At 51.6% G+C, this 21,518-nt stretch overlaps 1 protein-coding gene across 5 annotated transcripts; it reads left to right on the forward strand.

Annotated features, from left to right (window-relative positions):
• Positions 1 to 1,478: 1,478 nt before the first annotated feature.
• On the forward strand, positions 1,479 to 20,368 carry CD300A (CD300a molecule). Of its 5 annotated transcripts, none has more exons than XM_023211905.3 (7): positions 1,479 to 1,881; positions 8,725 to 9,063; positions 9,660 to 9,879; positions 12,620 to 12,714; positions 16,816 to 16,853; positions 17,264 to 17,371; positions 19,577 to 20,368. In XM_023211905.3, the coding sequence occupies exons 1-7, from the start codon at positions 1,842 to 1,844 to the stop codon at positions 19,700 to 19,702; spliced, it is 966 nt and encodes a 321-aa protein (XP_023067673.2). In that variant the 5' UTR covers positions 1,479 to 1,841; the 3' UTR covers positions 19,703 to 20,368. The 5 variants fall into 5 exon arrangements, with proteins under 5 accessions (XP_023067673.2, XP_023067675.2, XP_023067674.2 ...); XM_023211907.3 differs by having other exon boundaries at positions 9,822 to 9,879; positions 19,577 to 20,022; XM_023211906.3 differs by having other exon boundaries at positions 1,539 to 1,881; positions 9,726 to 9,879.
• Positions 20,369 to 21,518: the final 1,150 nt, after the last annotated feature.

The raw sequence follows: 21,518 nt of genomic DNA on the forward strand, positions 1-21,518 counted from the left end.
GCGCCCACCACATTTTTGTATTTTTAGTAGAGACAGGGTTTCACCACGTTGGCCAGGCTGGTCTCGAACTTCTGACTTCGTGATCCGCCCGCCTCAGCCTCCCAAAGTGCTGGGATTACAGGAGTGAGCCACCGCGGCCGGCCCCAAAGTGTCTTGGATCTTAATGAACTTTAGTTAATCTATGACTGCATCATCATGGAAATTTCCACAGTGTCCCCCAGGCTCTGTCCTTGAATCTTCCAGCAGCAGAGCCCACAGGTCTCCTTGGCTTCCTGACACCTTCCAGAGCAAGGTGCTCCTGGGGCCGGAAGGAAGAGGATAGTGAAAAATTCTGAAAGGAGCCAGAGGGAAGGGCATTCTTGGGATCCCATAGCTGGCACAGGGCTCCGTGTGGGTGGATGCTCTGAGCTTGGGGACTGCAAGCTCCCAGGTGACGCATTACACATTAGGAGTGGCATTTCCTGTGCCCACCTGGTCATTCTGTGCAAGCTGGGGCACCTACTCAAGGCACGTGTGTGAGACCGTGTGTGAGTTTGCGAGTGTATGTGACTGTGTGTGAATGTGTCAGTGTGTATGTGAGAGTTTGTGTATGTGAGTGTATTTCAGTTGTATATGTGTGTAAATGCGTTGTGTGACTGTGAGTGTATGTGTTTCCATGTGTGTGAATGTGTGTATCAGTGTGTGTGAATGTGTGTATCAGTGTGTGTGAATGTGTGTTGGTGTGTGTGAATGTGAGTTTGTGAATGTGTGTGGGTGAGAGGGCCTGTGTGTGTTTGTGTGAGTGTGTATATGTGAGCGTGTGTGTGTGTATGAATGTGTATATGTGTTTGTGAATGTGTGTGTATGTGTGTGTGAATACGTGTGTGTTTGTGTGTATATGAGTTTGTGACTGTGTGTGGTGTGAGTGTATGTGTGAATGTGTGTGTGTTTGTGTGAGTGTGTATATGTGAGCGTGTGTGTGTATGAATGTGTATGTGTGTTTGTGAATGTGTTTGTGTGTGTGAATACGTGTGTGAGTGTGTGTTTGTGTGTGTATGTGAGTTTGTGAATGTGTGTGGGTGTGAGTGTATGTGTGAATGTGTGAGTGTGTGTGTGAGTGAGTGTGTGTGTTTAGAGTCTGAACTCCGTGTGGATCAGGAAAGAAAGGGGTCCTTCCAGGCTCACTGAGTCCCTGCTCTGTGCCCAGCCCCCAGCTGGCTCCAATGGGGCTATATAGAAAGGAAGGCATGGCTGGAGGACCTCCGTGTCCAGTTGAATACATTTCCAAGACTAGGAACCATTCAGGGACTCTGGGGCCACGATGACAACTCCCCTTCCCTAAGCCCCGAAGCCCAGGCCTGGACCCGGAAGGGACTCAGGAAAGGGGAGTTCCCCCGGGCAGCCCCCTCTTGGGCACCACCAAGGGTGAGAGGAGCCGGCTCAGCGGGCCCCGCCCCCAGAGTTGCCCATCTTGACTACAAGGAAAGGAGGGAGGAGTTATTGGGCCTTCCACTAGAAGGAGACCCGGGGAGGTGAGGGTCGGGGAGCAGTCCTGCAAGCTGCGGAATCACTATCAATCACTATCGGGAGAGGTCTCATTACTAGAAATAACAAGAGGAACCTGCATTAAGGTTCCTCAACCTGGGTTAAGGAGGATGTGCCGTTCCCAGGGGAGGCTTAGCCGGGGCTCCCCAGCTTCCTCCATTTTCTGACCGGCTCCAGGAATAGAACCAAAAGAAGCTGAACAAGGAAGCAGTGCGGCACCAAGAAAAGCAGAAGTCGGGGCCTTGGAGTCGTGACTCTCCCCTCGGGTCCAGCTGGGGCCTGGCGCTACAAGTGCCGCCTGTGCTGGGGAAGGGACCATGTGGCTGCCTTGGGCTCTGCTGCTTCTCTGGGTCCCAGGTAACAGGCTCCCTGCCCGGGAAAGTCCGCATCAGGGAGGGAGGGTGCGAGGGGCAGGGCGCAGGGCCGGTGTCACATGAGACACCCCGAGTCTGGACTCCGTGCAGAACGCAGAACGGGTTGCGCTGTGTCCACCATGTAAGATGGACAGACGAAGGGCCACACGCCTGGGAGAGGAAGGAGCCAGAGCCTCTCCCCGCTCTGCACCCACGTACCTTGGCTGAACCACAGTGGGGCGAGTGATAAGGGGTTGGTGCACAAAAGGAACCTTTTAGGTTTTCAGCTGAATTCTTACAGGAAGAGGGACGAGAGGCAGCATCGGTGGCGAGTGGCAGCCACTGACTGCGAGGCGTATGTGGGGAGGGTGGGTGAGATGCCCGGCTCACTGGGTGCAGGGTGTGGAGGAGGGGGGGGGGGGAGGGTGGGGGAGATGCCCGGCTCACCAGATGCAGGGTGTGGGGGAGGGGTGGGGCGGTGGGGGAGGTACGGTGGGAGTGGGGAGCGGGTCAATAGTCTCTAGAATGTGGAGATTTAACCAGGGCAGTCCAGCGGCTGGAGCCTGAGCAGGGGAAGTCCCGAGGCAGGCCTGGCTGGGGTTAGCCCTTGCGTGGGCCTGAGAACCAGGGGTCAGTCCTCTCCAAGAAGGGCATATGGGACAGAGGGGACAGAAAAGGCGGTAGGGAGGGTGAGGAGGGAAAAGGCCGGGCAGAGAAGCGTGGGGTTGAGCCTTCCCTGTCCAGGCGCGGGGCTTCCTCCCGCAGAGTCACCCGCAGTGCCTTCAGTCACATCCACCACTCTCCTCAGACAGGTCCTGTGCAGACTCCTCAGGCCTAATTCTAGGATATTTGACGTCTTTTTGGTTGCTTTCCTTACAGACTGGAGGTTTTCTGCAATTATATTTGCTAACTACTTGTCTGTGGGAAGGTTATTACTTTTGGTGTCTTGACTTGGAAACGGGTCATCCTCCCATGACCGGTGTTCCTGCGATTCTCTTGGGTGTTCTTGTTTCCATAGGATCGGTGTGCATGGGGAGTTTTCAGTTCCTGTCTCATATCTGTTTCTCTTTCTCCCATTGACTCGTTGGCTGGTACAGCCAGAATGAGGCCCAGTGGACGCAGTGCTGGTGGTTGTCCCTGCCTTGTCTTTGACTCAGGGGAAAAGGACCAGAGCTTCTCAGTAGTAGGAAGAAGGGATCCACTAATGACTATCCACAAAACATTTATTTATTTATTTATTTATTTATTTATTTATTTATTTATTTATTTTTGAGACGGAGTTTTGCTCTTGTTGCCCAGGCTGGAGTGCAATGATGCGATCTTGGCTCACTGCAACCTCCACCTCCCGGATTCAAGTGATTCTCCTGCCTCAGCCTCCTGAGTAGCTGAGATTACAGGCATGCACCACCATGCCTGGCTAATTTTGTATTTTTAGTAGAGATGGGGTTACTCTATGTTGGTCAGGCTGGTCTCAAACTCCTGACCTCAGGTGATCCACCTGCCTTGGCCTCCCAAAGTGCTGGGATTGCAGGCGTGAGCCACCAAGCCTGGCCAGCATTTTTATGTTTTGAGACAGGGTCTCCCACCATCACCCAAACTGGAGTGCAATGGTGCAATCACAGTTCACTGCAGCCTCCAACTTCCAGATCCTCCCACCTCAACCTCCCTGGTAGCTGAAACTACAGGTGTGTGCCACCACACCCAGCTGGATTCTTAATTTTTTTTAGGGACAGGGTCTTACCATGTTGCCCAGGCTGGCCTCCACCTCCTGGGATCAAGGGATCCTCCCACCTTGTCCTTCCAAACTGCTGGGATTACAGGCATGAACCACCACACCTGGCCCCTACAAAACATTTTTTATTTTATTTTTATTTATTTATTTTTTTGGAGACAGAATCTCACTCTATCACCCAGTGCTGGAGTGCAGTGGCTTGATCTCTGCTCACTGCACCCTCCACCTCCCAGGTTCAAACAATTCTCCTGCCTCAGCCTCTTGAGTAGCTGGGATTACAGGCACCTGCCACCACTGCTGGCTAATTTTTTGTATTTTAATAGAGACAGGGTTTCACCATGTTACCCAAGGTGGTCTCGAACTCCTGAGCTCAGTCAATCTGCCAGCCTTGGCCTCCCAAAGTGGTAGGATTATAGGTGTGAGCCACTGCTCCAGGCCCCCACAAAATACCATTTTTATTATCTATAGAAATTATTATTATTTTTATCCTTTCAGCTCTGAAGGAGGTGAATTACATTAGGAGATCTAGTCAGATGTTTGTCTTGATATATTATGCTGACTTCATGAAAAGAATTAGGGAGATCTCCCTGTTTCTGTGTTCTCTGCAAATGTTTAAATAAAACTGAAATTATTTGTTCCTTGACGTTTTGAAAGAAGTAACTTGTAAAACTGTCTGAGTTTCGCTTCTTTTCTTTTGATGGAAGGGAAATAATTTCTTAATAACAGTTATAATAACTAGCTGGTCTTAATAACTAGCTGGGTGCAGTGGCTCACACCTGTAATCCCAGAATTTTGGGAGGTTGAGGTGGGAGGATAGCCTGAGCCAGGAGTCCAAGACTGGCGTGGGCAATATAGCAAGACCCTGTCTCTTAAAAAAAAAAAAAAAAAAAAAGTCTATTCTTGGCCTAAATGAGAATTTATATTTTCCTAAAAAATCATCAGTGTCGTCCAGATTTACAGACTTACTTGTAGAGAATTGCAAATTAAACTGTTATTTTTCTTTTGAATTTTATGTCTGTGTCTTCTTTTTTTTTTTTTTTTTTTTTGGTCTGGCTACCCACTAGTCCAATTAATTGTTTGAGGCCAGGCACGTTGGCTCACGCCTGTTATCCCAACACTTTGGGAGACCCAGGCGGGTCGATCACTTGAGGTCAGGAGTTTGAGACCAGCCTGGCCAACATGGTGACACCCCGTGTCTACTAAAAACGCAAAATTAGCCAGGCATGGTAGCACCCACCCTGTAGTCCCAGCCACTCGGGAGGCTGAGGCATGAGAGTCACTTGCACCCAGGAGGCCAAGGTTGCAGTGAGCCGAGATCATGCCACTGCACTCCAGCCTGGGCAACAAGAGCAAAACTCTGTCTCAAAAAAATAAAATGAAACAGTTAATCATTTGCCCCTTACAAAAAAATCCATTTATTAATGTATATACTAATTCCACTGTTTTTCTATTTCTTAATTCACTGATTTCTGTGAATTCACCAATTCGTGAAAGATGACCTTGTTCTTTCTGTGTTGTGTGTATGTGTATTCCGTGTTGTGTATGTGCGTGTGTGCTCCTCTTCTGACCTCTTGAGTTGGACAGTTCAGTCATTTATCTGAGAGTTAATGGGTCAAGACTCTATGATCTTAAAGGAAAACATTAAGATGACAGAGGAATATCCTGGTAGAGGACCCTGGCCCCAAGATGGTCCCCAGTCTCCTGTTTGTGATTGGAGGGGTTGGGGGTAGTGATTTGGGTTGGAGGAGAGAAAGCACACAAACACAAGCGTGGGAGCACTGGGGGATCCGTGTGGTCGTTCCAGGTAAGTGGGGAAGTAAACGGAGGGTTTTCTGACACTTTGCAATCTCTAAATTATAATGACACCTGCATTGGGTGTCATTGGGGCAGAGCTGTCATTGGGTGAGAGATAGGACAGAGCTTTGGGGAGATTGGGTGACAGTTTTTTATCCAAGATTTCAGAGGAAGGAAGTTAATCAGGAGAAAGAGAAAGAGAGAGAGCAACAGAGAGAGAAAGGGGAGGGGGAGAGACTAAATCCAAAGGGAAGTCAGACACTGGAGGTAGGACGAGAGACAGGATTGGGTGCTGTGGGCAGAGGTGGTGGAGTCACTGAGGTCAGGAGAGAAGCCAAAACGTGGACAAAGAAAGATGACGACTCGCAGCCCAGGAGAGGCAGGGAATCGGGTCAGGACAGGGAGCAGGAACAGTATCTTGGGTGAAGGTGGGCTGGGAACTGACAGTATTTATTTATTTTTTGAGATAGGGTCTCACTCTGTCACCCAGGCTGGAGTGCAGTGGTGTGATCACAGCTCACTGCAACCGCCACCTCCTGGACTCAAGTGATCCTCCCGCCTCAGCCTCCTCAGTAGCTGGGAATACAGGCACATGCCACCATGCCTGGCTAATTGTGTTTTTGGTACAGATAAGGGTCTCACTATGTTGCCCAGGCTGGCCTCAAACGCCTAGGCTCAAGCAATCCTCCCACTTTGGCCTCCCAAAGTGCTAGGATTACAGGCATGAGCCACTGCACCTGGCCTATTTATTTATTGGAGTCAGGGTCTCACTCTGTCACCCAGGCTGAAGTGCGGTGATGCAATCATAGCTCAGTGCAGCCTCAATCTCCTGGGCTAAAGTGATCCTCCCACCTCAGCCTCCTGAGTAACTGGGACCACACGTGTACACCAGCACAGCTGGCTAATTTTTGTATTTTTTTGTAGAGATGGGATCTCACCATGTTGCCCAGGCTCCATTTACTTATTAAGCACTTAATATGTGTCAATTTTAGTGATTTGTGTTTTTCTAGGAAATCACATTCATCCAAGTTTATGAATTTTCTGTAGGGAATTTCTGCAAAATAATATCTTGACTCTTCATTCTTTCTTTATCTATGGTCCTTTTCTCTTGTCATGTCTTATTTAGGCCAGCCCAAAGGTTATCTAGTTTTATTAGCTCAAGTCATGTGAAACCCTGTTGTCTTGGCCAAAAGGTTGAATATCAGCCATTTCATGTGATTCAAACTAGTGTTATTTACCAGGCGTTTTACACCTGTGATCTCATTTAACACCCGCAAAGGCCATATGAGTCAGGGACAATTGTCACCACTTTATAGGCGAGGTGTGTGAAGCTCTGAGAGGTTAACTCACGTGCCCCGGAACACACAGCTGATACGTCATAGGGTAGAGCTGTAAACACAGATGGTTCTGAGGTTCTTTCTCTTTGTCCTGGCAATTGCCGCTGAGAGTCTCAGGAAACATCACACTTGTGGCAAGCTTAGAAAGGCCTTCCCTGCAGGGGGATCTGTTCATCCAGGCGAGGAGAGGTTTGGATGGGCCTCTGGGAGAGGCGCCGAGGAGCTTGTCATCTCTGGGCAGCCGTGGGCTGGGTGTGGAGCCAATGGGGTCGAGGAGGAGCTTGCACTGAAGTTTTTAGAGAGGGCCTACCATGTGCGAGGCGCCTGTAGACATTGAAGGTGTGAGAAGGAGACCCCTGCCCACCTGGGGCTTTCATTAGCGTGGTTTCAAAGTCTCATGTGTGTGGAGATTGAAGCATTTGAAACAGTAAGTAAAATTAAAGAGTTTTGGCCAGGCGCAGTAGCTCATGCCTGTAATCCCAGCATTTTGGGAAGCCAAGACAGGCAGATCACCTGAGGTCAGGAGTTCAAGACCAACCTGGCCAACATGAAGCCCCATCTCTACTAAAAACACAAAAATTATCTGGGTGTGGTGGACGCCTATAATCCTAACTGCTCAGCAGGCTGAGGCAGGAGAATCACTTGAACCCAGGAGGCGGAGGTTGCAGTGAGCTGAGATCCCACCACTTCACTCCAGCCTGGGCAACAGAGCAAAACCCCACCTCAAAAAAAAAGTTCTCACCCGAGGAAAGGAGAGCTAAGCCCTCCTCCTGCCATCCCTGGCCAATATAGGACCACAGAATTACAAGGGCAGTGAGATGCTGCACACATAACTGCCCAGTGGGCACATGCCCATCTGCCTTGGGCAGGGGCCATGTGTCCTCTGCTTGGCAGCCGACACTAGCTTCGAGCCATCACCTTACTCTCCCTGCTTTGCATCTGAGAATTATTTGGGGAAATGGTAGACATAATTTTCAAGGAAGCTCATTTATTTCTGAGATTTAAGTCTAGGAGAGCTGGGCAAACTAAGACACAGGATGAACTGAAGTTTTTGTCAGTGAGCGTTCTGTGTTTGTGACTCTAGAGAGGGAGTCTCTGCTCTGTCACTCAGGCTGGAGTGCAGTGGCACAATCTCAGCTCAACGTAACCTCTGCCTCCGGGACTGAAGAGATTCTCATGCCTCAGCCTCCCCAGTAGCTGCAATTACAGGTGTGCACCACCACACCCAGCTAAATTTTGTATTCTTAGTAGAGACGGGTATCAGCATGTTGGCCAGGCTGGTTTCGAACTCCTGGCCTTAAGTGATCCACCCGCCTTTGCCTACTGAAGTGCTGGGATTACAGGCGTGACCCACTGTACCCGGCCAGTATTCTTGTTAAAATGGCTTGACAACCCCATTACTGCCCAGGTTTGCCCCCATGGTGGGACCAGATCAGTATGAGGGCTGATCTTCCTCTTGCTGGAGTGCCCAGGGCTGGGGTGGCCCTCCTGGGAGGGCAGGTGCTGAGGCGCGAGTTCTCACGGTCCTGGCAGGTTTGGAAGCAGGAGGCCCCCAGTGGGTGAGGGGTGGGAAGGGTAAGGGAAAGGAGGCAGGGGGCTGGAGAAAGAGGCTGCTATGAGCAAAATCTTGGGGGTGGCAGAGCAGAAAAGAGAATGCTCAAGGCACAATTCTGGCTGATGGAGCTGATATGAGGTGAAGGAGTCAGGGGCTGAGGGCTGGGGGTGCTGATGTGCAGTCGGGGAATCTTTGGAGGAGGTGACCCCAGGGCGCCCAGCCTGAGCTCTTCCAGTCTCCATGGAAAGCCTCTGCCCCATTTCCACCTGTGCACGAGGGAGCCTCTCAGTCCCTGCTTCTGGGTGGACAAGGTCTGCCTGCCTGCCACTACCTCCTCCACACCCCCAGGGTCCATGCGGCCCTGACCCCAGGGCACCCTTGACCAGGCTTATCTGAGGAAGAGCCAGGACTCAGGCTTGTGTTTTCCAGGCTGTTTTCCTCTGAGAGGCCCCGGCACCGTGTACGGCCCCGTGGGGGGATCCCTGAGCGTGCAGTGTTCGTATGATGAGGAACATAAGACTCTCAACAAATACTGGTGCAGACCACCACGGCTTCTCCGATGTGACAAGATTGTGGAGACCAAAGAACCAGCAGGAAAAATGAACGGCCGAGTGTCCATCAGGGACTCTCCTGAAAACCTCAGCTTCACAGTGACCTTGGAGAGCCTCACAGAGGAGGACGCAGGCACATATTGGTGTGGGGTGGATACACCGTGGCTCCAAGACCTTCGTGATCCCTATGTCCAGGTTGAGGTGTCCGTGTTCACAGGTGAGCCCCTCCTTCCCTCAGCGCCTAAACAGGCTCAGGTTGGAATTGTTGGGGCAGGAATCAGGTCAGAGACGTGAAGCCGACTGTGTGTGTGTGTGTGTGTGTGTGTGTAAGAGAGAGAGAGGTGGGGGCCAGGGGAACACAGTCAGGGCGTCTCTCCTGGAGCAGCCGACATGTCTGCCCAGTATTGAAGAAGGGGAGGGTCCGGTGACAGGGAGGCTGAGAGAGCATTGCCTGTGAAGGAGCCAGGAGCGCACCTGTGGCTCAGCCCCACAGAAGTACAGCTGCGTGGGGGAAGGGTGGGGCTGCACAGAGAGGCTGGGGGGCCAGATGGGAAGCTGCTGCCCTCAGGGGGAGCCTTAGCACAAGACAGGTCAGATTTGCAGTGTAGACAGACTCCTCTGCAGCAGGGAGGCTTGCAGGAGACCTGGACCCTCATCAGCAGGATGGAAAATCAGGACCATTGGGAGTGGCACCTGTGTCCTGTTCAGAAATGCCCAGTTGGCCCAGGAGGGTCCTGGAGAGACTGTGGCCCTGGGGTCCTGCAACCTGCCCCCTTCCTAAGTGGACATTTTGTGTGAAATCAAACCAAAAAGGCATCCTGAGTGGTGGGAGAGCCAGAGGACGGCTCCCTGGGTCTGATGATGTGGTTTTGCCACCAGCATCAACGTCAACACCACCTACAAGCATCACTGCAGCCAGGACCTCAGCAATCACAACTGTATTTCCATTTGTATCATCCACTTCCCTGTTTGCAGTGAGTGCCACCCACAGTACCAGCAACCGGGAGGAAAATGAGGAGGTCGTGAGCTCACAGTAAGCACCCTAGCCCCTGAGACATGGAGGGGGCCTTGTGCGGGGAGGAGCCCAGGGCGGAGACCTCAGCCATGTGGGTCAGCCAGAGGTGTGCATCGCTCCCTTTGCCCCAGGCCCAGGTTGGAAGCCACAGTCTGTACACCCCGGCTTGGACCTGCCCTTGGCTTTGGAAGGGGGCTCAGGTCGAGGAGAAGTCAGGGGCAGATGGAAGGAAACTGATAGTTACTGAGGGCTGGTGACATCCTACGGGGCCCGTGTTAGATGCTTCATGTGAGTGCTCTCATTTGCCCTTCACTGCAGCCCTGTACTATCGTCATTCCCGATATCAGTCTGTTTTCACACCGTTGATAAAGACATACCCGAGACTGGATAAATTATAAAGAGGAAGAGGTTTAATGGACTCACAGTTCCACATGGCTGAGGAGGCCTCATAATCAAGGCGGAAAGCGAAAGGCATGTCTTATGTGGCAGCAGGCGAGACAGAGAATGAGAACCAAGCAAAAGGGGTCTCCTCTTATAAAACCATCAGATCTCGTGAGACTTATTCACTACCACGAGAACAGTGTAGGGCAAACCACCCCCATGATTCAATTATCTTCCACCGGGTCCCTCCCGCAACACATGGGAATTATATGGGAGCTACAATTCAAGATGAGATTTGGGTGGGGACACAGCCAACCCACATCAATCCCCATTTCACAGATGAGTAAACAGAGACTCAGAGAGGTTAAGCAATTTGCCCAGTCAAGTGGCTACAAGAGGCTAAGGCTAAGCTTCCAATTCTGGTTTATGTGACTCCAAAGCCTTGAGTTCTCCTCTCTAAATAGTGGTTCTTAACCTCTTTGGGGGGTCACCAACCCCACATAGAATCTGACATCTATGGACACTCTCCTCAGAAAAACACGTGCAGTCACAAACCATTTCTGGGATTCACGGACTCCCTATTCGAGCCCAAAATCCCACAATTCAATCCTCGTGCTAGCTACCCAGAGTTAGTGCAGACCCCACAGGTGAAGAGCTTCCATATCCACAAGACCACCCTGATTTAGATGCCAGTTGAACTTTGGGGATCCCCAGGCCACCACACTTCTGACCAACTGGCTGCAAATTTGGGGGTTCCCAGGACCCCCTCAGGTTCAATAATTTGTTAGACTCAGAACTCTGGAAAGTATTATAGTTACAGTTTTATCATAAAGGATAAAGGATAAAGATGAGGACCAGCCAATGTAGAGACACATAAGACAAGGCTTGGGAGGATCCCAAACAGTTTCTGTGCCCTCTCCAGCTAAAATCAGGGAGCATCACCTGCACCCTCCCCCCTGCACCTCAATATACTTATCAACCAGGAAGATCCTCCAAGCTTTGGTGTCCAGAGTTTTTATTGGGGTTTCATTACATAGGTATGATGTGATTGAACTGTCTCCACCTCCAATCCCTCTTTGGGAGGCTGAGCCGGCTCAGGGCTCCAAATCTCTAATTACGTGGTTGGTCTTTCTGGTGACCAGCCCCATCCTATTGTTTCATCTCTTACCAAAGTCCAGGTGTGATTCATGAACAACAAAGACACTCCTAATTCTTGGGAAATTCCAAGGATTTAGAGCCTCCCTCCTAAGAGCTGGGGACAAAGGCCAGCCAGATTCTTTACTAGACAACACCCAGAAACCCCTCTACAGGCTTCTGCCAACATATAAGACAAGGCAAAGTTCAGGCTTGAACCTGCCACTTCCAGAAGCTTACCCTGTAGATATGCATAGGTGGCAGCACTGGGTTCTGTGGGGCCTGAAGGTTGTGCAATTTGCAGGGTGGGTTAGTGGGTGGGTAATCTAAGAAAAATATGACAAAATTATGAATGCAAACGTGGGCATGAAGGAAGGGGCCCAAGCAATGGAGGGGCCTGAAGCTGGGCTGCGTCAGCCTCCTGGTCAATCTGCTGCTGCCTGGTCGGATGTGAAAAGGTGGAGCTGCAAGGCGATTTATAAGCAACGTTTACCATTGCAAAGGACTGGAGGAAATGCCCATTCAGAGGGAACATTTAAAGAAATCACAGTCTATACATGTGTTGGAATACCCTGCAGCTATAGGAAAGAGTGAGGGACTTGTTTATGCACTGACGTGGAAAGACCTCTAAGATGTGTTGTAAAGTAAAACCAGAATAGTGTTAGATGAGGCCTCTTTTGTGTGAAAAGAGAAGGGAAATCCCGTACATTCGTATTTGCTTGTATACACATAAAGAAAGTCTGGAAGGTTCTTAAGAACAGCATGTGTGTGTATGTGGGGAAATTGGGGAATGTGTAAATGAGGGGTGTGTAGAAAGGAAGCTTTATACTGTCTATTTTTTTAAATTGACCGTATCTATCTACTTAAAAAGTTAGAGAAGACCAGGTATGTTGGCTCACGCCTATCATCCCAGCACTTTGGGAGGTTGAGGCAGGAGGGTGGCTTGAGCCCAGGAGTCTGAGACCATACTGGGCAATATAGCAAGATTGCATCTCTACAGAAAATTTAAAAATTAGCCGTGGTGGCCTGTGCCTGTAGACCCAGCTACTCAGGAGGCTGAGGCAGGAGGATCATTTGAGCCCAGGGGTTCAAGGCCGCAGTAAGCCATGATCACCACTGCACTCCAGCCTCCTTTGGGTAACAGCCAGATCCTGTCTCAAAAATAAATAAATAAAAATAAAAATAAAAAAATTAATTGGAGAAGGCAATTCGTCCCACCCTCACCACCCTGTGCCTCCTCCAGGCTCCCGCTGCTCCTCTCCCTGTTGGCATTGTTGCTGCTTCTGTTGATGGGGGCCTCCCTGCTAGCCTGGAGGATGTTTCAGAAATGGATCAAAGGTGAGTTGGCTCCCCACACCCCTCTGCCCCACCTGGGGTGGTCAGGCCTTGACCACAGACACTCATCTTCAAAGCTATGTCCTCGTCTCACAGTATTGCTATCAAATGCGACACCCAGACCGCACACCCTCTGTGATCCAACAGAGCAGGTCCCAGAGGAGGCATCCTTGTGCGTGGTGGTTACAGGCTGTGGGAGGTGGCTCCCTAGCAGCAGGCATTCCCATTGCCAGCCCAAGGGTGGCTGGCCCATGAAGCAATGATCCTCTTCTGTTTAAAACCCTGGCATGGTGACCTGGGTGCAGTGATGTGCATCTGTAGTTCCAGCTACTCAGGAGGCTGAGATGGGAGGATTGCTTGAGCCCAGGAATTCAAGACCAGCCTGTGTAACACAACAAGACCCCCGTGTCTATACAGTAAAATAAACCCTTGCATGATCTCCCCCACCATAAAAAGTCCAGGTCTCTCCAGGAGTCACAGCCTTCCACCATCTGGCCCTACCCACCTCCCTCTCCCCATCCGTGCACCCTGGAAGCCAACTTCTTATATCTCCTTTAATGAGAGCCTCAACCTCAGCCTCTCCTCTCCTTCTGGGTTTGCTCTGGACACCTGGAGGGTCTCCCCTGCCCTCTCTCCCCAGCTCGCTCCCAGTGGACTCCAACGGTGGTCCTCAGACTTTCTTTTCTCTGGGACCTTTTCTTTGACTTCAAAGAGTGACTTGGGACCCCTCCTGGCTATAACTCTGCTGTCACAGCCTTTTGGAAACCAGATTGTCATTGCTGGTGTCCTCACCTGTCTTCCCACAGGCGTGTGCTTCAAGGAGGTACAGAACCAGTATTAATCAAATTAATGTGTTACTCAATATCTCCAGCCACAATGGGCACCCCAGGGGGCTCCAGGCAACCTCTAGTCCAGCTGCGCTCCTCTGAGCTCAGATTAAAAGAAAGAACAGGAACTCTTGGCACTCAGTATGTAGGTGCTCAATAAATACCTGATAGGCGAACTGAATAAGCACAGGAACAGAGGAACAAGTGGAGGTGTGGCCACCAGTCCTCTAGGAGAGCAGATTCCTGGCCGAGGTCAAGTGTAAGCCTGAAACTTCCTCCCTGTTTGGAGAATTCAAGATTCCATGGGCAGAAGATTCTCAGGGGAATCTTTGTCCAAAGCCTTCCAAGACTGCAGTGAGACTGGGGTGGGAAGAGATGGGGTTATCCTGTCCCATAGCTGCAGGATAGGCTGGTGCATACTTGGTGGGGAGCACTGCTCACACGCACCTCCAGTGCCTTCCGTGGGACCCAGGCTTTTGGGGGAGAAATCAGCTATAGTAGATCTGTACAGGATGTATGGGAAGAAAATCACTTCCTCTTTCCCGTCTGCTTCGCTTGTGTCATTTTCTGGCAACCCCAGTCTAAACTTCAGCACTCACGTGGACGCCACTGGGTTGTTTGAGTTCTGAGTCCCTTTCAGTTTCCTTTGTGCCCTTTCACCCAGAAAGGCTCTCACTCTTCCCTTAAGAAGGATATATGTGATTATTGTAGGAAAGTTGAAAAATGAGTAAAAGCACAAAGGAGGAAATAAATCCCCCATCATCAATGATAACTAAAAACCCCACCACCTAGAGAAAACCAGCCACTGGCACCTGAGGTATGTCCTTCCAGTCTTTTTTTCTATGCCTTTATAAATGCATCTATGATTTCTTGTTTTCTTTTTCTCTTTTTTTTTATTTTGAGACAGAGTCTCACTCTGTCACCCAGGCTGGAGTACAGTGGTATGATCTTGGCTCGCTCCAGCCTCGATCCCCCACCACCCAGGGCTCCAGTGATCCTCCTGCCTTAGCCTCCCAAGTAGCTGGGACCACAGGTGCTCACTGCCACGTCTGGCTAATTGTTTAATTTTTTTGTTGTTGTTTAGAGATAGGGTTTCACTATATTGCCCAGCCTGGTCTTGAACTCCTGAGCTCAAGCCCAGAGTGCTGGGATTATAGATGTGAGCCACCACACCCAGTCATGCATCTGTGATATCTTAACAAATTGGCCTCATACCCCTCATTCTCTTTTAAACCTACATTTTTGCACTTAACATATGGTACCGGCCGGGTACAGTGGCTCATGCCTGTAATCCCAGCGCTTTGGGAGGCCGAGGTGGGTGGATCACGAGGTCAGGAGATTGAGACCATCCTGGCTAACATGGTGAAACCCTGTCTCTACTAAAAATACAAAAAAATTAGCTGGGCATAGTGGCAGACGCCTGTAGTCCCAGCTGCTCAGGAGGCTGAGGCAGGAGAATGATGTGAACCTGGGAGGCGGAGCTTGCAGTGAGCAGAGATGGCGCCACTGCACTCCAGCCTGGGTGACAGAGTGAGACTCCGTCTCAAAAAAAAAAAAAAAAAAAAAAAAAAAATAAAAAAATATATATATATATATATATGGTACCATGTTCCCAGCTATTAAATGTTCTAAAAATCACAGACTGCTGACTGCAGAGTTTACCAGTGTCTTAAGCTTCCTTTAACCCATCCTCATAACAAGATAAAGGCTTTCTATTCAAGCATTTTTGACTCTCTGTCCCCTGCTTTGCAAATCCGTGCCCGATCCCCTGACTGTGTGGCCAGGGCTGAGTTCCCCTTGCCCTGTCTGGAGCCCGACGCCTGCCTCATCACACCTACTCCCCACTCTCTCCCCCAGCCCACCTTTGTCATTCATTCATTCATTCATACAACAAAGCTGTCCTGAGCACCTACTGTGTGCCAGGCCTATGCTGGGCCCTGGGGACACCATTGTGACTGGGGTAGACTGGGTCTTACCTTCAGTGAGCTTCCCCTGCGGCTGGCTCCCCCAAACCTTTTCACTACCACCCTCCTTCCCTGGCGTTGAATTCCTGTCTCTTCCCCACCAGCTCTTTTCCCCCTTCTCATCAGAACACCTGTCCCAGGTGGGGACAGAGAGGGTGGCATGCTGCCTGCACACAACATTTGGAAGCAGAGCACTTTGCACCCCAGAGTACCCGACTGCGTGCTCCGTTAGCTCAGCTGCGGCTCAGCAAGCCCATCACTATACGTAGTCTTGTGTCTCTCAACTGTGGACTCCTCCCCTTTGATTCTGGGGGCCCCCCAAAGGGTGGACAGTGTCTCTCCCCGCGGCATCCAGTGCAGTGGGCCCTGGTTACCTGGCTGTGGACCTAACCAAGGGCATTAGCGGCGTGTGTGTTACCCACTGCCCACCTGGTCCGGGCTCCCGGGGTGAAAGGGTCAGGGTGTACAGGGCTGTGCTCACAGGCAGCACCCCTACAGTGCTCTGGGGGCCAAGGGCTGTGTGAGCCTGAGCTGGGGTGCCTGGGGCTGTCAGGCCTCCTTCCCTACGGCCCGGGGCAGCAGGCAGGTGGGCTGTCTGGGGGGGCAGACCTCAGGCACAGGGATGGGAGCAAAGGCCCCCAGCAACTTCCCACAGTCTGATGCAGCCCTAAGCCCCAGATGTACAGGGTTTTTCAGTGGTATCCTTCCTCCCCTGGAAACATTTATGTGAGATCCCGCATTGAGAGCTTGCTTTGGTCCCTCTCCTCCAGCTGGGATCTTTTTTTTTTTTTTTTGAGACAGAGTCTCATTCTGTTGCCCAGGCTGGAGTGCAGTGGCATGATCTCAGCTCACTGCAACCTCTGTCTCCCAGGTTCAAGCAACTCTGTCTCAGCCTCCCAAGTAGTTGGGACTATAGGCATGTGCCACCACGCCCAGCTAATATTTGCATTTTTAGTAGAGACAGGGTTTCACCATATTGGCCAGGCTGGTCTTGAACTCCTGACCTCAGGTGATCTGCCCTCCTCGGCCTCCCAAAGCGCTGGGATCACAGGCGTGAGCCACCATGCCCGGCCCAGCTAGGATCTTTCTATTTCTCTATTTATTCACTCATCCTGTGTTAATTCATTCATTTACTAAGCCACTAATTCACTCACTCAACAAACTCTTGAGTTCCTACCATGCTTGAGGCCTGAAGGGATAGGTCCCCAGGGCTGAGGTCTCTAGGGAAAGGCCTTTTCCCAGAAGGCTTGTAGGACCTTCCATCCTGGCCCTTGCTCCAGGATTCAACCTCCTTCCTCTCCTCTTATCTCTAGCTGGTGAGCATTCAGAGCTGTCTCAGAACCCCAAGCAGGTAAGGGGGGCTTCAGCAGGAGGTGTAGCAGGTGGCTGGGTGGAGGGTACAGAGGATGCTGGGGAGTTGGACAGTCCCATTGGCCAATGGAGGATGGATGGTGGATGCATGGAGCGGGGAGCTCGCCCAGAGCAGGACGAACGATGCTGGGAGATGTGGTCACTGGGTCTTGCTCTGAGTCCTGGCCAGCCTGTCCCCTCCCAAACAGGGCAAATGGAATGAAGGGAGGCCCTCCCAGCGGAGCTGACCTGGGGACCATTCAACTACTGGACGGAGTGGGGTGGAGGCAGGAAGGGGAAGTGGGGGCTGAGGCACTCAGAGCATAGAGGAGGGGGAGACACATGCAGAGATGCAGGGACAGAGGCTGCAGGGCTCCGTGGACACCCACCTGGGACCTCCCGCCCACCCAGGCTGCTGAACAGAGTGAGCTGCACTACGCGAATCTGGAGCTGCTGTCCTGGCCTCTGCAGGAAGAGCCAGCACCACCAAGAGAGGTGCAGGTAGAATACAGCACCGTGGTAAGTGCAGGAGCCCGGCTTCTGGGCATGTGGCCCCTGGGCTGTGCCAGGGCACCCCTAGGGGGGTGGGCAGAAGGGGAAGGAAGGGGTGAGCTTGGTGATCTTGTGCCTGTCAGGGACGGGGACACACGGAGATGGAACAAGTGTTGATTTTGCCAGAGTAGAGGTCCTTAGAAGAGCTTGGTGTCATTGCAGCTGGGGGGTTAGGGGGGTGGCCAGCAGCTATGGCTCTGAGAGTCTGTGAAGTCTAGCATGGGTTAAGCACCTGCTGTGTTTCATGCGCCAAGGTGTGAAACTGAGACTTCTCACTGTTTTGGTCTCATCATCTCTTTGGCATCAACTCTGTTTTTCAGGTTTTTGTCTGTGACCCGCTGTGGGTGAACCCTTGGGCGCAGCCACCTTCAACTGGGATAACGGGATGGGGGCTGCCTCCCTGGGTCATGACTCACCTACTAGTGGGAGAGTTCAAGCAGAAGCTGGGGGTCCCTTGGCAGAGAGGATCGGGAGATGCGTAAGCATCAGACAGGGATGTGTAAAGAACCCCCCAGGCCTGGGAGCTGAAGGGGCCCCTCAGACATGCTGTGTGGTGCCATGGAGGGCTGGCACCAGGGTGACAGGGGACACTGTTGCTGGTCTGCCTGGAAAAGTGGCCCAACTCCCTGGGATATCTCCAGCCTGGTACCATTCTCCCCAGGCTGCCGTTTTGCACCGGACAGGGGAAGAGGGGATCCAGTCCTGCGACCTCTGGGTCCTCTGATAGCCACACCCCTCCCCAACCTCCCGCCAGCTGTCAGAATGAGGATGAGGATGGTCTGGGGACCCAGGGTCCTGGATGGCTCCTGGCCAACTTTCTTTTTTTTTTTTTTTTTTTAAGGCAGAATCTTGCTGTGTCCCCCAGGCTAGAATGCAGTGGCACAGTCTTGGCTCACTGCAATCTCTGTCTCCCAGGTTCAAGCAATTCTCCTGCCTCAGCCTCAGACTCCAAAGTAGCTGGGACTACAGGCACCTGCCACTGCACTGGCTGATTTTTGTATTTTTAGTAGAGACGGGGCTTCACCATGTTGGCCAGGCTGGTCTTGAACTCCCGACCTCAAGTGATCCACCTGCCCTGGGCTGATCTCAGACTCCTGACCCCAAGTGATCTGCCTGCCCTGGCTTCCCAAAGTGCTGGGATTACAGGATTGAGACATCACACTCGGCTAGCTCCTGGCCAAGTTTCTGAGCGCCCCTGCGATGGTCAAGCCTGACTCCTTCCTTGCGTGACATGATCTTGTGTCCACAAAGCTGCATGGCCTGGAACCAGCAACATCCTTGTTGTTCTAACTTGTTGTCTCATGATCTAAAGTGGATGGGGCATGGTCTTACTCTTCTCCCAGCCCCCATGGTACAAGTTGGGACTCATGCCCACAACACAGCAAGTTAATCAGAGCTGCAGGGCCAATGTGGTACCCCTGTACTGGCTTCACCTCTACCTAGAGAACTAGGGGTCCTCTGCAGAAAGGGACCTCAGAAAGGGACCCATGGCTGCTTCATTGTGAGAACTTTTCTTTTCTTTTCTTTTCTTTTCTTTTTTTTTTTTTTTGAGACAGAGTCTTACTCTGTCACCAGGCTGGAGTACAGTGGTACAATCTTGGCCATTGCAACCTCTGCCTCTCCGGTTCAAGGGATTCTCCTGCCTCAGCCTCCCAAGTAGCTGGGACTACAGGTGCCCGCCACCACGCCCAGCTAATTTATGTATTTTTAGTAGAGACGGGGCTTCACCATGTTGGCCAGGCTCGTCTCAAACTCCTGACCTCAAGTGATCCACCCGCTTGGCCTCCCACAGTGCTGGGATTAGAGGCGTGAGCCACCATGCCTGGCCGCGAGAATATTTCATTAAGAGAATCACAGAGGTGTCTCAGGGGAGCCCAGCCAACTCTCAGGGCCTTAGTTTCTTCTCTGTAGAATGGACTAGGCTGAGTCAGCCCCAAGGAGTCCAGGGAGCCTCCCGCCTCTGATGCTGGGGATGTTGTGGTGTGGCTTGCACAGGTGGGGAGAAGCAGCTGGGTGGACAGGATCATAGAGAGAAAGAGGCCAGGACAGTAGAGCCTCTACAGTGAGGCCTCTCCAAGGCTCCTCAGGTGTCCTCCCTCCTCCGTCCTATGCTGGGGGTCCTTCCTTCCCCTGCCTCTCCCGAGCCTCCGGTTTCTCGGTTTCTCTCTGCAGGCCGCCCCCAGGGAAGAACTTCACTATGCCTCGGTGGTGTTTGATTCTAACACCAACAGGATAGCTGCTCAGAGGCCCCGGGAGAAAGAACCAGATTCATATTACAATGTGATAAAGAAGACATAGGCCTTTGTCCTGCCTCACTGTCCGGAGGTCTCATGGGCCCCAGGAAGTCCAGGGATGGCTCCCTTATCCCTGGCCCACGTCCTCCTCAGCCTGCCCTCGACGACAGTGACCAATAGACAGGCAGCTGGGTTTCCCAGGCCGTCCCTCTGTTGCCATCAGCTCGACTGGCTTCCCTGAGGGCCAGCAGGGCTGGGGGCTCCGGGGAGCAGCAGGAAGCACTCCCAGTCACCAGCACCTGTCGCCCCTTTCCACTTTGCCCCTGCTTCATCCCGGCTCTGTGTGTGGAGGACGAAGATCCTTCACGTGGCTCCAGGAAAAGATGTGGCTCACGTAGGCGGCACCTGCCAATAGCTTTGTCCATCACAGCCCTGCAGGAATGTCTGGAATTGCTTGGGAGTTGGGGAGAACTGTCAGGAAGAGCCAAGAGAGTGCCAAAGTGGAGATCTGTTCACATGGGGGCCATGGTGGGGGACCCACTAAAGATCAAGATCAAAGATCCTCCCCACCTCACAGACAAGGAAACTGAGGCCCGAGGGAGGAGAGAATTGCTCATGGCTCCAGGACTGGTGGCAAGTTTCTCTGGACTCCTAGGTTTATTTTTAATATGAGATATAAAAACAGTTTCAAATATCTTATTAAGGGAAAAGTAAAAAGTTATTTAAACAATGCCTGCTATGTGTCTGTAATCCTCTGCTAAAGAAAGCTCCCAGCTTTGATACCAGATGAGTGCAGAGAAGCCTTGTGGGTGCAGTGGGTTGGGGACATCCTAAGAGAAGTCCCACTGAGCGGGAGAAGGTGGGTCACAGCTGCTTCTCACCATGACGTCTGTTTGTTTGCTTGTTTGTTTTTTGAGACGGGGCCTCGCTCTGTCCCCCAGCCTGGAGTGCAGTGGTATGATCACAGCTCACTGCAGCCTGGAACTCTTGGGCTCAAGTGATCCTCCTGCCTCAGCCGCCTGAGTAGCTGGGACTACAAACATGTGCCGCCATGCCTGACTTTTTTATTTTTTGTAAAGATGAGGTCTCACCATGTTGCCCAGGCTGGTCTTGAACTCTTGGGCTTAAGCGATCCTTTTGCCTTGGCCTCCCTGAGTGCTGGGATTACAGCATGAGCCACCATGCCTGGCAGTTTCCATGCTGGAAAACACAGCAGTTTTCTTGTCGGGAGATTTGAAATTTGATGCAGAGTTGTCCAGGCAACTGTGGCAGCTGCCAACAGCTTTATGTTTCTATTTTTTCCTTTTAATTTTTCTTTTTTAGAGGCAGGGTCTCACTGTGTTGCTCAGTCTTGAACTCCTGGAGTTGTGCAATGTGGACCCCTGGATCTGAAAGGTGAGGCTGCCATGAAGCCTATAATGTAGGCCGGGGCTTAGACATGCACCTGGTATGGAGGGGAACTCAGAAATAGTTGTTGACTTCACTTGAATTGAGCCCGGTCATGTTCCAGTCCCGACCTGCAGTAACCCTTCTTGAGGTCCTGTTTGCAGAGACAGAATTCTGCAGGGTGGTTTAAAACACAAAGGCGCATGGCACCAGACTCACTCTAAGACTCAAGGGGTTGTTTGAAGGACCCCTTCTCCTCAATGGGAGTGAACTTCAATTCTCTGAAATAGTATTTTCTCTTTAATTAAGTCTGAATTTCTATCAATTAGAAGTAAGTCCTCTGTAAAATGCAAATGTCTAGGCTATCAGTTGGTTATCAATGCCAGCTGCTATAACAACCACGACCTCCACAATAAAACTGGGTGGAGTGGCCCGGGGAGGCTGGGACAGGAGGGTATTGCAGCCACAGCCACACACTGGCCCCAGCCCCCTGC

This window comes from Piliocolobus tephrosceles, chromosome 16 (genome assembly GCF_002776525.5).
Source record: "Piliocolobus tephrosceles isolate RC106 chromosome 16, ASM277652v3, whole genome shotgun sequence".
NCBI classification, from domain to species: domain Eukaryota; kingdom Metazoa; phylum Chordata; class Mammalia; order Primates; family Cercopithecidae; genus Piliocolobus; species Piliocolobus tephrosceles.

Excerpts from the sequence above, each read along its gene's own strand:
- CD300A (XM_023211905.3), top strand. The coding sequence starts at position 1,842 with ATGTGGCTGCCTTGGGCTCTGCTGCTTCTCTGGGTCCCAG. Across the intron at positions 9,064-9,659 it reads TGAGGTGTCCGTGTTCACAG|GCATCCTGAGTGGTGGGAGA; the intron begins GTGAGCCCCTCC and ends CAAACCAAAAAG. Across the intron at positions 12,715-16,815 it reads GTTTCAGAAATGGATCAAAG|CTGGTGAGCATTCAGAGCTG; the intron begins GTGAGTTGGCTC and ends TCTTATCTCTAG.